Below are 16,781 nucleotides of genomic sequence, written 5' to 3' on the forward strand. Positions count from 1 at the left end.
TATCATATACACACTATTATTATTATCAGTATTATTATTTTATTTTATTATTACTTCTATTTTGGCATTTGATTTTCAAATGGACCACAATAGAAATAAGTGTTTTCACTTTCTTGTGTCATCCATGTATTTTAACCGATTTATAATTATATTATGTACTTACATTGAACTTACTAAATAAAATCACGCACACTCTCACGCTTTTATTATAAAGATGATTTACTGCTCCCTGCTGGAATGCCGTGTGAGTAGAGAATGTAGTTAGCAGCATCCATTGTCAGTGTTCTCATTGTCAGCTTCTCCAAAAATATTAGTCCTATCAACTTTCTGTTTTTGCTGCATTCATCCTTGACCAAGAATACATAAGCATACCAAACGGCAAATACACACGCACACAGAGGCCACTTAACTATTATAATATAGATATACAGACTGTGTGTGCTTCTTACCCTGTGTGCTGCTATACAATGCTGCTGGAACATCAATTTCCCTGAGGCAGTCTTCCCAAGGGATCAATAAAGTTCTAGCTAATCTAATCTAATCTAATGCTACTGGTACCTGTTTCTATGTCCTTGAAAAGCCCAATTATAATTAAAAAAATGAAAAAAAAAACAACCTTGACCTTTGAATTTGACCCTGGAGAAAGTACAACACAGCCTTATTGATGAGGTGGTGCTTTTGTCTGCACTGTTTAGGATTTTCTTTAGTTGCTGTACTTCAATTATGAGATCAGTCATGCCCCACCCCTTCAAAGGTTAAACTTTTTTCCATCAGAGATCAAAACTTCCCTTGTTTTCAGTTCCATGTTGAAATCTTTTACATTTTATAAAATGAACACCCATTGGATAGTAAATACTTAACAGTTCTGAAATCCTTACCACTCTTTGCCATGTTCCCCGAGACTCTTGCCCTCTTTTCCCAGACGGGCCAGATTCATCTTGGTCTCTAGCGTCATGAGGAAGGAACCCGTGTAGGAGACTTCGAGATCAAACCACAGACCTGGAGACAAAGTAAAAGAAACACATGGAAGACTGTGCTACATGTTTTGCGCCCTCATCACTGTAGCAGCATTCTGACTAATTACTGCGATCTCCCACAGAGCTGTCAGGAAGAGGAGCTGTTCTGCAGAAAACATGGAAAAGGTCAAGCTGAGGCCAGTGGGGTCTCCTCAGTGGCTGAGATCAAGCTATGACCTGCTTACACACTGCACTTCTCAGGAGACAACAATGGAAAGACTGACATGAGTGTCCTTCATTCCTTCAAATGCTTGCCGTCCTTCATCCTCTTTGTTTGGCACTCTCTATGACTGATCTTCGATTTGTAATTTAGTAATATAACACAATGCTAAAATACCCTCGGCTGTATGAGCACTGTCTTCTTTACAATTATTAAAATCCTACTGTCTTACTTACAATTTGTACATGGTCAATGAAGCCCCTCTATCAATCAGTCAATCATAGACAATGTTTAGGTTTAAGAGGTTTTGACAAGAGCGGAAGATAGCTCTGAGTTAGCGGAAGTTAGCGTGCACGCTGACATCCACAAATGTCTTGTAAATAGACAGATAAATAGAGGTGTTATTAGGTTACAAAAACAGAATTTTCAGTTTTAGAAGTGTTTATTTCTTGCTAGCTTTTACATAATATATGACAATGAGGTTATGTTTACACACAAACGAAATGGTTTGCAGGTAGCCTGTGACATCATCATGCTAATGTTCGCAAAATGTCTTGTAAATCTTGTAAGTTTTCAGTTTTAGAAGTGTTTATTTCTCGTTAACCTTTAAATAATATATGAGAAATATGTTGTAAACACATAAATGAAGCGGTTTTACAGAGACCTGCCACTGACGTCACGGTGCCGCTCTACTCTGATTGTCTGTCACCCCGCCGCTCAAAAAAAAAAAAAAAAAGATTAAAACAGAATGCAGCTTTTTAGTCTCTTAAAATACCTCTTGAAATAGGTCAAGATTAGCCATCTTTGAACTTGTCCAAGGTCTGTGTCCGAAGAATGTTCCCTGTGAATTTGAAGACCATACATGATGGCCTCGGGTAAGAATCAGTGTCAAAGTGAAGCTAAGATAGTAGGAATCACCATAGACACTATATACATAGAGGCCTTGCTGCAACATAATCCAGCGTCTCCGCCATATTGGATGGGTCTCTTCACAATAGGTTAGCACCAGAGTCAGCCGGAGACAATGGAGAGTGAGCAAAGATGCCGGTATTTTGTGCTGCTTACGGCTGCAATAACTGCGCAGTATAGAAACCAGATCGTGTTAGATTACCTTGTACAATTAAGACTGAACAATAATTTTGGCTATTTTACCATTTGTAATATTATAATATAATATAATATTATAATATAATATCCCCTCACAGGGAACAGTGAAGGTGGTCAGAGCAGCAGAGAGCGTGATTCACCAAAACACGCAAAGAGAACAAGGTATCAGTGTATCCTTCGTTAACCATTTCGTTCGGGGGGAGATTGGTACAGAGGATGTGTACTTACTTGGGGAGCACATTACAGAAACCCTATTTGAAATTGAGAACCATAATTTCATGCTTCAGTCATTTGTGGTGTCTGTATTTCACAAAGTAAGGCTGCACCACATCGCAAAATTAACTACATTGGAGTTACAGAGTGCCAGCACACACAAGAAGCTGTGCAGAACAGTTCTTTCTCAAGGGTTTAGCTCTCTAGCCCCTGTTGCAAGCCTAACAAGGTAGTTTAAGACCCTGGAATGACCTGAAATTTTTTGCTTTCTTTTCCCAGCCTTATAAAAAATGTTCATCTTTGTAACAAAACCTGGTGTTGTGTGGGCCGCTGAAGAGGAGGTACTACTGGCCCACCACCACCAGATGGCGCCCTGCTTGAAGTGCGGGCTTCAAGCACGAGAGGGCGTCATAGCAACCGGGAGTAACAGCTGTTACTCGTCATCAGCACCAGCTGTCACTCATCCACATCACCACCACCTTAAAGGCCGGACTGCAACTCCACCTCCCCGCCGAGAAATCAGATACCTTGGAGGTAATTTCTCTGCTACACTTAACGCTGACTAATAGTCTGAACTTCTTTGCAGCCGTTTTCCTGTGGTGATGCCTTATCTGTGGGATTGGCATTTGGTGTGATCAGCGACGGCTTCGCTTCACACCCCAACCAGATAAGTGGTTAGACAGGAGCTGCACGAGTGTGTGACTGGAGGTGGAGGTGCTCCCTCCCAAAAGAACACAGACTGTGGGATTACTGCGTGTGCGTACTCACACTCACCTGTGCTGTTTCTGTTCTCTGCCAGCAGTGCCAGGTCTGACAGCTGGAAACGGTGACCACCTGGGGACTCAGGACTTGGCGGCTCCGGTGTTCTTCAGATCCGTTGGCGGTGAGGGCCATGTGGGATCCGGCTCGGTTCTGGACGGGCGTCTCCTATCCTCAAGCCTGCCCACACGTCACCCAATGTGTAATTGACTGTAGTTCCAAACTTGTTGTTGTCTGTATTCCGTTGTGCACAATTTACAACATTAAATTGTTACTGTTTGGCTTATCCATTGCCCGTTCTTTTACACCCCCTGTTGTGGGTCCGTGTTCCTACACTTTCACAACAGGATTTCTCGGCCAGCGTCATGGATCCCGAGGGGCGTCAACCATCGCTTGAACAGCCAATGGAAGAGCGAGGTGCACAGGCGCCAGCAGGAGGCGTGTTAGGTAAGCTGCAGCACATCTTAACCGCTTTTACTGCTCGGTTGGACTTAGTTACCGAGCAGAGCATTGTTCTCAATCGAAGGATGGAGGCTCTCACCGCCCAGGTGGAAGCGCATGCTCAGGGCGCTGCTGCAGCACCTCCTCCTGCTGACCAAATGCCAGAGACAGACATTCCACTGGTCGTTCAACGAACCCCCCACCTTCCCCTGAAGCATACATAAGCCCTCCGGAGCCGTACGGAGGCTGTGTTGAGACGTGCGCGGACTTCTTGATGCAGTGCTCGCTCGTCTTTTCACAGCGTCCTGTCATGTACGCGTCAGACGCTAGCCGGGTGGCTTACGTTATAAATTTGCTTCGAGGAGAGGCACGCGCCTGGGCTACGGCGCTCTGGGAGCAGAATTCACAGCTCCTAATGACTTACACTGGGTTTGTGAGGGAGTTCCGACAGGTGTTCGACCACCCTCATAGAGGCGAGACCGCTTCAAGCGTGCTGCTGTCGATAAGACAGGGGTGTCGGAGCGCAGCGAAGTATGCAGTCGACTTCCGCATCGCGGCAGCGCGAGCCGGCTGGAATGCTGTTGCGCTCCGTGCCGCCTTTGTAAACGGACTGTCCCCGGTCCTTAAGGAGCACCTGGTGGCGAAGGACAAGCCGCAGGATTTAGACAGGCTTATCGACCTGGTTATACGGTTAGACAACCGATTAACAGAACACCGACGGGAGCGAGACGAAGGGCGTGGTCAGGCACCAGCCGTTCCTCTTCATCCCGGGTCCGAAAGGGAGCCGACTTCCCCATGCTCCACAGCCAGGGCACTCCACATGACAACAGCTCCCCCTGCTGACGTTGCTATGGAAACGAGCAGGGCCAAAAGGCGATCAGAGACAAAGGAGGCTGATCCGTGGGGAGTGTTTTCTCTGCAGCTCAACCGAGCACACACAGAAAGAATGCCCCAAATGGTCAAAACAGCAGCACTCATCCTTAGAGACTGGGCTAAGGGTGGGTCACAATACCCACGCAGGGATCCCCGAAAATCTGCACGTATCCCAGTCACGATCCTGAGTGGGGATCTAACCCTTCACGACCCAGCACTGGTGGACACGGGGTCGGAGGGGAATCTGCTGGATAGCAGATGGGCAAAGGAGGTTGGGCTCCCTCTAGTGGCCTTACCGTCACCATTGTTGGTGCGGGCACTAGATGGCACCCTTCTTCCACTAATCACACACCAGACACAGCCAGTGACATTGGTTGTGTCTGGAAATCACAGGGAGGAGATTGTGTTTTATGCAACACCTTCTACCTCCAGAGTGATTTTGGGTTTTCCATGGGTATTAAAACACAATCCCCGGATTGATTGGCCGTCTGGGGTTATGGTTCAGTGGAGCGAAACCTGCCACCGGGAGTGTTTAGGATCCTCGGTTCCACCCGGTGTGACAGCTAAGGAGGAGGTTTTAGTCCCCCCCAATCTGGCGGCGGTGCCAGCCGAGTACCATGACCTTGCTGACGTCTTCAGCAAGGATCTGGCACTCACGCTGCCCCCGCACCGTCCGTACGATTGTGCCATTGATTTGATACCGGGCGCTGAGTACCCGTCCAGCAGGTTGTACAACCTCTCACGTCCGGAACGCGAATCAATGGAGACCTACATCCGGGACTCGTTAGCTGCCGGGTTGATCCGGAACTCCACCTCCCCGATGGGTGCTGGTTTCTTTTTTGTGGGCAAGAAGGACGGCGGACTCCGTCCATGCATTGATTACAGAGGGCTGAACGAGATCACGGTTCGCAACCGATACCCGTTACCTCTGTTGGATTCAGTGTTCACGCCCTTGCATGGAGCCCAAATTTTCACAAAATTGGATCTTAGGAATGCTTATCACCTGGTTCGGATCCGGGAGGGAGACAAGTGGAAGACGGCATTTAACACCCCGTTAGGTCACTTTGAGTACCTGGTCATGCCGTTCGGCCTCACCAATGCGCCCGCAACATTCCAAGCGTTGGTTAATGACATCTTGCGGGACTTCCTGCATCGGTTTGTCTTCGTATATCTAGACGATATACTCATCTTTTCTCCGGATCCTGAAACCCATGTCAAGCATGTACGTCAGGTCCTACAGCGGTTGTTGGAGAACCGGCTGTTTGTGAAGGGCGAGAAGTGTGAGTTCCACCGCACTTCTTTGTCCTTCCTGGGGTTCATAATCTTCTCCAACTCCGTCGCCCCTGATCCGGCCAAGGTTGCGGCGGTGAGAGATTGGCCCCAACCAACAAACCGTAGGAAACTGCAACAGTTCCTCAGTTTTGCAAATTTCTACCGGAGGTTCATCAAGGGCTACAGTCAGGTAGTTAGCCCCCTGACAGCCCTGACCTCCACAAAAGTCCCCTTCACCTCGTCGGATCGGTGCGAAGCCGCGTTTAGGGAGTTGAAACGCCAGTTCTCGACTGCACCAGTTCTGGTGCAGCCCAATCCCAATCGCCAGTTTGTAGTTGAAGTGGACGCCTCTGACTCAGGGATAGGAGCCGTGCTATCCCAGAGCGGGGAGTCCGACAAGGTTCTCCATCCATGTGCCTACTTTTCCCGCAGGTTGACCCCGGCTGAAAGGAACTATGACGTCGGCAATCGGGAACTTCTTGCGGTGAAGGAGGCTTTTGAGGAGTGGAGACACCTGTTGGAGGGAGCATCGGTACCATTTATGGTTTTCACGGACCATCGGAACCTGGAGTACATTCAGACCGCCAGGCGTCTGAACCCCAGGCAAGCCCGCTGGTCACTGTTCTTCGGGCGTTTTGACTTTCGGATCACCTACCGCCCCGGGACGAAGAACCAACGATCTGACGCCCTGTCCCGGGTGCACGAAGAGGAGGTCAAGACCGAGCTGTCAGACCCGACGGAAACTATCATCCCAGAGTCCACTGTCGTGGCCACCCTCACCTGGGACGTGGAGAAGACCGTCTGGGAGGCCCTGACACGGAGCCCGGACCCGGGGACAGGTCTGAAGGACAAATTGTACGAATTGGAGCAGGCCCTCCGCTGCGTGACCTCTGCGCACCCGACGGCCTGGAGTAACCATCTGGCCTGGATCGAGTACGCTCATAATAGCCAAGTATCGTCTGCTACCAGCCTCTCCCCATTTGAGGTGTGTTTGGGGTACCAGCCCCCATTGTTCCCGCTAGTGGAAGGAGAGGTCGGGGTGCCCTCAGTCCAGGCCCATCTGAGAAGGTGCCGTCGGGTGTGGCGTACCGCCCGCTCTGCCCTGCACAAAGCCCGGACGAGGGCCAAGAACCATGCAGACCGCCGGCGTGCCCCGGCCCCTACGTATCAGCCTGGGCAGGAGGTTTGGCTTTCCACAAAAGACATTCCCCTGCAAGTGGAATCCCAGAAGTTAAAGGACAGATACATTGGACCTTTCACCATACTCAAGATTCTCAGTCCAGCCGCAGTGAAGCTGAAGCTGCCAGCTTCGCTGCGGATCCACCCGGTTTTCCATGTGTCATGCATCAAACCTCACCACGTTTCACCCCTCTGTACCCCCGGACTGGCGCCGCCTCCTGCCCGGACCATCGACGGGGAGCCGGCATGGACCGTGCACCGGCTCCTGGACGTCCGTCGGAAGGCCCGGGGGTTCCAGTATTTGGTGGACTGGGAGGGGTATGGACCCGAAGAACGCTCCTGGGTGAAGAGGAGCTTCATCCTGGACCCGGCCCTCCTGGCCGACTTCTACCGGCAGCACCCGGACAAGCCTGGTCGGGCGCCAGGAGGCGCCCGTTGAGGGGGGAGGTCCTGTTGTGTGGGCCGCTGAAGAGGAGGTACTGCTGGCCCACCACCACCAGATGGTGCCCTGCTTGAAGTGTGGGCTTCAAGCACGAGAGGGCGTCATAGCAACCGGAAGTGACAGCTGTTACTCGTCATCAGCCCCAGCTGTCACTCATCCACATCACCACCACCTTAAAGGCCGGACTGCAACTCCACCTCCCCGCCGAGAAATCAGCTACCTTGGAGGTAATTTCTCTGCTACACTTAACGCTGACTAATAGTCTGAACGTCTTTGCAGCCGTTTTCCTGTGGTGATGCCTTATCTGTGGGATTGGCGTTTGGTGTGATCAGCGACGGCTTCGCTTCACACCCCAACCAGATAAGTGGTTAGACAGGAGCTGCATGAGTGTGTGACTGGAGGTGGAGGTGCTCCCTCCCAAAAGAACACAGACTGTGGGATTACTGAGTGTGCGTACTCACACTCACCTGTGCTGTTTCTGTTCTCTGCCAGCAGTGCCAGGTCTGACAGCTGGAGACGGTGACCACCTGGGGACTCAGGACTTGGCGGCTCCGGTGTTCTTCAGATCCGTTGGCGGTGAGGGCCGTGTGGGATCCGGCTCGGTTCTGGACGGGCGTCTCCTATCCTCAAGCCTGCCCACACGTCACCCAACGTGTAATTGACTGTAGTTCCAAACTTGTTGTTGTCTGTATTCCGTTGTGCACAATTTACAACATTAAATTGTTACTGTTTGGCTTATCCATTGCCCGTTCTTTTACGCCCCCTGTTGTGGGTCTGTGTTCCTACACTTTCACAACACCTGGTGAGCGAAGCAAAGGAAAGTGATGTGTGTGTGTGAGAGAGAGAGAAATAAATTCAAATGAACAATCTAAACTTGTTTCTTTACTCAATTCTAAAATTAATTCATTTATATATTTACCAATATGCCATACCATATGTCTTTGTTAAAGACATTGAGACAAAGTCTTTCAGCATGAAAGTATGTATTTTTAATGTGTGACAGCATCCTGTATCGTAAGTGAATCTCTGCTGTTTTAACAAACCAAACCAATGAAAAATCAGGTAAAACGTCCGGGAGTTACGGATTGTTGTTGTTGGGGATACACTTTCCACAGTACAAATAAATGCACTGGGGGTGAAATAGGGACCCATCCAAGATGGCGGGCCGTGCTGATACATCAGCTCCAATAGGCAGCAGCAGTCTTAGCCCGACAACCGGCCTGAATTAGGTCAGAAACCTATCTCTCTCTCGTAGCCTGTGATTGGTTGGCAACCGAGATGCTGATGCTGATCCGAGATGTGTTGTCAGCCTCAATTTGGTCAAGTCTGGGGGTGTGGTGCGAGTGCTGCTCTCCTATTGATCGTTTGCAAAAGGGATTCCCCGACCTAATTTCTCAAACTTTCAACAGAAACGAACGCAACCGCATACTTTTACAACGAAACTGCATGAGCTTCTGAAGTAATGCACAGCAAACAGTCCGTCAGCCTCAACTATTGCGCCATATCATTATCGCGTGTCACGTGACCAGCGCCAGGCCAAGCAGGTGTCAGGTCACAAGGAGTGGGAACTCCTACTCCTAAATGGCAGCCAGTATCCGGCCCAATTCAGGCCGGCTGTCGGGCTGTGGCAGTCCATGAGGCGTCTACGTATATAATGTCTATGGGAATCACACCATCTCAGATCTTGCAAGTTACAGTGAGCTGCAGGTTGTAATTTGCAATGTTTTGTTAACTGTGTGATGTTTTTATTCCACATTTAAAATGTAAAGTGTTGGATTTTAACCTAAACTGTGTGTGTGTGTGTGTGTGTATAGTGAGGAAAATAAGTATTTGAACACCCTGCGGTTTTTCAAGTTCTCCCACTTAGAAATCATGGAGGGGTCTGAAATTTTCATCTTAGGTGCATGTCCACTGTGAGAGACATAATCTTAAAAAAAAAAAAATCCAGAAATCACAATGTATGATTTTTTAATCATTTATTCGTATGTTACTGCTGCAAATAAGTATTTGAACACCTACCAACCAGCAAGAATTCTGGCTCACACAGACCTGTTAATTTTTGTTTAAGAAGCCCTCTTATTCTGCACTCTTTACCTGTATTAATTGTACCTGTTTGAACTTGTTACCTGTATAAAAGACACCTGTTCACACACTCAATCAATCACACTCCAACCTGTCCACCATAGCCAAGACCAAAGAGCTGTCTAAGGACACCAGGGACAAAACTGTAGACCTGCACAAGGCTGGGATGGACTACAGGACAACAGGCAAGCAGTTTGGTAGAAAACAACAACTGTTATGATTATTTATTAGAAAGTGGAAGAAACACAAGATGACTGTCATTCTCCCTCGGTCTGGGATTTATGTAAGATCTCACTTTGTGGGGTAAGGATGATTCTGAGAAAGCTCAGAACTACACAGGAGGACCTTGTCAATGACCTGAAGAGAGCTGGGACCACAGTCACAAAGATTACATTAGTAACACATGATGCCAGCACATGTCCAGGCCCGTCTGAAGTTCACCAGTGACCATCTGGATGAGGAGGCATGGGAGAAGGTCATGTGGTCAGATGAGACCAGAATAGAGCTTTTTGGAATCAACTCCACTTACCATGTTTAGAGGATCAATCAATCAATCAATCAATTTTTTTATATAGCGCCAAATCACAACAAACAGTTGCCCCAAGGCGCTTTATATTGTAAGGCAAGGCCATACAATAATTATGTAAAACCCCAACAGTCAAAACGACCCCCTGTGAGCAAGCACTTGGCTACAGTGGGAAGGAAAAACTCCCTTTTAACAGGAAGAAACCTCCAGCAGAACCAGGCTCAGGGAGGGGCAGTCTTCTGCTGGGACTGGTTGGGGCTGAGGGAGAGAACCAGGAAAAAGACATGCTGTGGAGGGGAGCAGAGATCGATCACTAATGATTAAATGCAGAGTGGTGCATACAGAGCAAAAAGAGAAAGAAACAATGCATCATGGGAACCCCCCAGCAGTCTACGTCTATAGCAGCATAACTAAGGGATGGTTCAGGGTCACCTGATCCAGCCCTAACTATAAGCTTTAGCAAAAAGGAAAGTTTTAAGCCTAATCTTAAAAGTAGAGAGGGTGTCTGTCTCCCTGATCTGAATTGGGAGCTGGTTCCACAGGAGAGGAGCCTGAAAGCTGAAGGCTCTGCCTCCCATTCTACTCTTACAAACCCTAGGAACTACAAGTAAGCCTGCAGTCTGAGAGCGAAGCGCTCTATTGGGGTGATATGGTACTACGAGGTCCCTAAGATAAGATGGGACCTGATTTTTCAAAACCTTATAAGTAAGAAGAAGAATTTTAAATTCTATTCTAGAATTAACAGGAAGCCAATGAAGAGAGGCCAATATGGGTGAGATATGCTCTCTCCTTCTAGTCCCCGTCAGTACTCTAGTTGCAGCATTTTGAATTAACTGAAGGCTTTTTAGGGAACTTTTAGGACAACCTGATAATAATGAATTACAATAGTCCAGCCTAGAGGAAATAAATGCATGAATTAGTTTTTCAGCATCACTCTGAGACATCCCAACTGTGAAGCATGGGGGTGGAAACATCATACTCTGGGGATGCTCTTCTGCAAAGGGGACAGGACCACTGCAGTGTATTGAAGGGAGGATGGATGGAGTCATGTATTGCAAGATTTTGGCAAACAACTTCCTTCCCTCAGTAAGAGCATTGAAGATGGGTCATGGCTGGGTCTTCCAGCATGACAATGACCCCAAACACACAGCCAGGGCAACTAAGGAGGGGCGCTGTAAGGAGTATTTCAAGGTCTTGGAGTGGCCTGGCCAGTCTCCAGACCTGAACTCAATAGAAAATCTTTGGAGGGAGCTGAAACTCCAAACCTGAAAGATTTCAAGAAGATCTGTATGGAGGAGTGGACCAAAATCCCTGCTGCAGTGTGTGCAAACCTGGTGAAAAACTACAGGAAATGTTTGACCTCTGTAATTGCAAACAAAAGCTACTGTACCAAATATTAACATTGATTTTCACAGGTGTTCAAATACTTATTTGCAGCAGTAACATACAAATAATTTATTTAAAAAAATCATACATTGTGGTTTCCGGATTTTTCTTTTTAGATTATGTGTCTCACAAGATGAAAATTTCAGACCCCTCCATGATTTCTAAGACACCCAACATGTAAAATGCCTCTGGTTTAACAGGGTGTCAGGCTCATCTTCCTACCTTGGTGGTCCACAGAAGGTTTGGAGGCACGGAGTATCTTAGGAATGGAAAAGCCCATGTCAAGTTCTGTCAGAGTCAGTTCATTCATAACGTACGGCAGCTGAAAGACAAAAAGATCTCAGGTGATGACGCCTCATTTAAGAAATAAATCTAATCAGAACAGGCATTTAAAAAATAACCATCTTTCACAGGAAGTTATGTGGACTGTCAAGTCTATCTGATCAATAATCCTACAAGACAGTATAAATAGTACGAGTTATCAATAATCCGCTTTCATGTTTTCTTCAATGATGTCAAAGATTTCAATCATTGTTTTAATCCAAAAACATTCTTAAGAGTTCTGATCTCAAAATTATGTTTTTTCCATTTTCCAACTGCAGAAGCAAAAATGTTAATCAATGGGTCTCTCACATCTATAGCAAAGACGACATACATCCTCAAAGGCATATCCGGGATCAGGTTGTGGAGAAAGACTACATAGTGGTCAAATCTTTAAGATAGTCCAAACATCTTGAAAAGTATATAAGATTATTTGTCTGATCATAAGGAGTGTTTGGGCTGAAATTTATGGAATTATGGGGTAAAATCAGTCAAAGTTTTGGTAAACAAAAAACAGAGGCTAATTATTGGTTGAGCTAATATGACTTTAAAGAGGAATAGTTTGGACCATGTGTTAGGGCCCCTTCACACATAGTATGAATAAGTACAAATCAGGGCGAATCACAGCGGAACAGCTCGTATGAGTGAACCACGAAAAATCTAACCCGCTGTGATGGTGTCATGCACGCGACGGTATCATGTGAGCAGGAACACAGTGCAAGCAGCTGGGACGTGGTGCGCCACATCGCACTGCTGATGTGGAGAAAAATAAAATAAAAACCAGCTGTATAATTAGTGAATATCACTGGGTTGATATAAATAATAAATAAAAGGGGACTCAATACAGAACCCCGTGGTTAAATAACCCTGGTTAATTAAAAAAAATAATGCCACTCACGGGATTTGAACATGCAATTTACAAAACTCTGATCACGAGACAGAATCTTTACCACTGCGCTACAATCACTGTCTTACAACCCCAATTCCAATGGAGTTGGGACGTTGTGTAAAATGTAAATAAAAACAGAATTCAATGATTTGCAAATCCTCTTCAACCTACCGGTATATTCAGTTGAATACACCACAAAGACAAGATATTTAATGTTCAAGCTGATAAACTTTACTGTTTTTGTACAAATTTTTTTGTACAAAAAAATTTGTTGTTTTTTGCTCATTTTGAAATGGATGCCTGCAACATGTTTCAAAAAAGCTGGGACAGTGGTATGTTTACCACTGTGTTACATCACCTTTCCTTCTAACAACACTCAATAAGCGTTTGGGAACTGAGGACACTAATTGTTGAAGCTTTGTAGGTAGAATTCTTTCCCATTCTTGCTTGATATACGTCTTCAGTTGTTCAACAGTCCGGGGTCTCCATTGTCGTATTTTGCACTTCATAACGCACCACACATTTTCAATGGGCGACAGGTCTGGACTGCAGGCAGGCCAGTCTCGTACTCGCACTCTTTTACTATGAAGCCACGGTGTTCTAACACGTGCAGAATGCGGCTTGGTATTGTCTTGCTAAAATAAGCAGGGACGTCCCTGAAAAAGACATTGCTTGGATGGCAGCATGTGTTGCGCCAAAACCTGGATGTACCTTTCAGCATTGATGGTGCCATCACAGATGTGTAAGTTGCCCATGCCATGGGCACTAACACACCCCCAAACCATCACAGATGCTGGCTTTTGAACTTTGCACTGGTAACATCTGGATGGTCTTTCTCTTCTTTTGTTTGGAGGACACGACGTCCATGATTTCCAAAAACAATTTGAAATGTGGAGTCATCAGACCACAGCACACTTTTCCACTTTGCGTCTGTCCATTTCAAATAAGCACGGGCCCAGAGAAGGCGGCGGCATTTCTGGATGTTGTTGATGTATGACTTTCGCTTTGCATGGTAGAGTTTTAACTTGCACTTGTAGATGTAACTGTGTTAACTGATCAATGGTTTTCTGAAGTGTTCCTGAGCCCACATGGTAAGATCCTTTACACAATGATGTCGGTTTTTAATGCAGTGCCGCCTGAGGGATCGAAGGTCACGGGCATTCAATGTTGGTTTTTGGCCTTGCTGCTTTCATGTAGAAAGTTCTCCAGATTCTCTGAATCTTCTGATTATATTATGGACTGTAGATGATGGAATCCCTAAATTCTTTGCAACTGAACGTTGAGAAACATTGTTCTTAAACTGTTTTGGGCTATTTGTTCATGCAGCTGTTCATAAAGTGGGGATCCTCACCCCATCTTTGCTTGTGAACGGCTGAGCCTTTTGGGGATGCTCCTTTTATACCCAATCATGACACTCACCTGTTTCCAATTAACCTGTTCACCTGTGGAATGTTCCAAACAGGTGTTCTTTGAGCATTCATCAACTTTCCCAGTCTTTTGTTGCCCCTGTTCCAGCTTTTTTAAAATGTGTTGCAGGCATCCATTTCAAAAAGCTCCAGTTCAGCTTGGGACTCCCACAAAGGCAGTCACATCTCCTCCACTCTCCCTTATCTCTGTTCTCTGCCTTTGACCTTCAAGTCCCTACTTCACCAGACTGTGAATTCCTCAAATTATATTAGATTCTGGATCTATTGGACTACTATTGGATTAACCATGGAATTGATCAGCTGGTCTCTGAATGCTATTGACACCATTTTTTCTACAAGAAGGTCAGGACCGGGGGATCCTACCTGCCCAGATGGAACGTATCCTGCGGGCTATGTTCTTGACTCCTGGGGGTCTTGGCGTGTTGCATGCTTGCCGCCTTTCTCCGTTAAGGACATCAAGGATTTATTCATTTTTGATCTCATGGTAGCAGGCCTGGTACTTTTTGGCTTATGTGCTGCCCTGATCTACCGGAAAATTGGCAAGACGGCGGCATCAAGAACAAGGGCCCCTCGCTTGTCAGTCATGATTAACGAGGTTGGCAAGGCAGTGCATTCTCAGAATGCGATGACTCTTGAACTCAGACGCAAATTGGATGACATCTTGGAGCAGATGCGTGCCTTGCAGTTGAACCTGAAGATTTCAGAGGCTGGTGAATATTCTTAATTCATAATTGGGATTTGGTTGGAAGTGGAACTGTTAAAAGTGATTTCACTGCTGTAATAATAACATTACAGGCTTATCAAGCCTGGAGGTCAAATTGCCCGACTGTTTCCTCCAGAGGAATTTGTTTCAGCCTGGGGAACATTGTCTGTTTCTTATCTCATCTCACAAAGACAATAAACTGTTTTTCTCAGGACTGAAGCATGTTTCATTCCCTTCCCCCACCCCCTCCCTCCCCATCAACAGCTCCCCTTTCCGGAGCCCACCAATGTCATTCTTTCCCCCTTTGGTGGGGGCAGTGCAGTTTTCACTGCAGCCCACGTCTCCCCCCAAGCTGTGGGCGGAGCATCTCAGGTTGCTGCATGACCTTCACCCACTTGCCTCAATTCGGATAACGGACTTCTTCAAACTTAGTGCACATAAACAATGTCAAATGTGTATGTGTTTCCTTTAATTCTGATGTGTGCCATTATTACGGTAAACAAGTAATAATTGTGGACTAATTGCTGTCTGAGGTAACTGGAGTGTAAACATAATTTCTCCATTGTGAGATCTATAAAGTATATCTAATCTAATCTAATGTAAAATGAGCAAATATTTGCACAAAAACAAAAAACTCTATCAGTTTGAATATTAACAATGTCCCAACTTCATTGGAATTGGGGTTGTATAGCAGGAGCTGAAATGGATAAAATCAACAAGGAGATAAATGTATTTTTAAAAAAAGAGAAAAAAGCACCGTGATAACTGACCAAATGGTGTTTGTTACAGCTATTTCTGCTGATATGTGACTGAAAGTGGAGTATTCAAAACAGTCAAAACTATTCCATTTAGTAACTCTGTTAGCCTAACCAATAATTTGCATCATGTTTTACTAAAACTGGAGCAACTTAAATATATTTAAAATTTGTTTACCGTTATCACAATTTATTTTTGAATTTGTGAACACTTGTTCAAATACAAAAGGTGTTTTAGAATAGTAATTTGTTTTCCTACATCTGACAACAATGACACTTTAGCTCTCAGACTCGTACCACAATGCATCTTAAGCCCCTTTCACACCGGGCCTGCTTCGAGTTGCGTCATGTGGCGTCATGATGATCCCAAGTTTATGCAACCTAGCACCGAGTTAATGCAGCCTAATCCCACATTACTGTGAGGGGATGCAAAGGGCGACGCAAAACGGATGCAAAAAATTAAACATGTTTAAACATGTTAAATTTTTTCACGGATGTTCAGCGTAGAGCACTGGATGTAGAAAGGAAGCAGTTTTCACACAAGTTGAGGCAACGTAACGGTACTTAACGTGACTGGATGCCACACCCACACAATATAACGCTACCTGACGCCAACTTATGATTCCTGCTGTGCTCCATTGTTGTCAAGCTATAAATCACACAGCTTGGCTGCAGCTCCTCGGCACTCTCACCTCCTCATGAGTTCTCTCACAATTGTGTGAAATAAAGTCCATCAACTCTTGCTCACAGACCAATCGCCATGTAGAGGACAAGTCTACATCCAGTGTCCTCACGGAGGACATCTCCACATCCACCCACGGATGGATCGCACACGCGATCACCGGCTGCAGCTCCGCGGTCACAGGAAGAAACTAGAAGAGAAATCAGAGCGCACACCTGCAGCGCTGCTCAAGATGAAATATAAACGGAAGAGAAATCAGAGCGCACACCTGCAGCACTGCACAAGAAGAAATATAAATAAAGAGAAATCAGAAGCCGACGAAATAATGTGCGTGTGGTGAATCTAAAAGAGGGACTCGAGCCATCCGGGAAGATGGCACAGTATGTGGAGAAGATACTAGCAGACGCTTTTGGCTGCAAGGATGCTGAATTTGAAGTGGAACGTGCCCACAGAGTCCCGAGCACACCCATGCCTGACCTGAATAAACCCCCGAGGATGGTGCTGGTGCGTTTTCTACACTCCTCGGCGAGAGAGAAGATTTTACGCAT

At 46.2% G+C, this 16,781-nt stretch overlaps 1 protein-coding gene across 2 annotated transcripts in view; it reads right to left on the reverse strand.

The window, feature by feature from the left end:
- The window catches only part of tex2 (testis expressed 2), a 159,208-nt gene that overhangs the window by 24,019 nt on the left and 118,408 nt on the right, over positions 1-16,781 (reverse strand). For both annotated transcript variants that reach the window (XM_034191025.1, XM_034191026.1), the window contains exons 7-8: positions 11,679-11,778; positions 879-999 (exon numbers count right to left, since the gene is read on the reverse strand). In XM_034191025.1, coding sequence (XP_034046916.1) covers positions 879-999; positions 11,679-11,778 — 221 coding nt within the window. The remainder of the gene's footprint in view (positions 1-878; positions 1,000-11,678; positions 11,779-16,781) is intronic.

This window comes from Thalassophryne amazonica, chromosome 16 (assembly GCF_902500255.1).
Source record: "Thalassophryne amazonica chromosome 16, fThaAma1.1, whole genome shotgun sequence".
Classification (NCBI taxonomy): Eukaryota; Metazoa; Chordata; class Actinopteri; order Batrachoidiformes; family Batrachoididae; genus Thalassophryne; species Thalassophryne amazonica.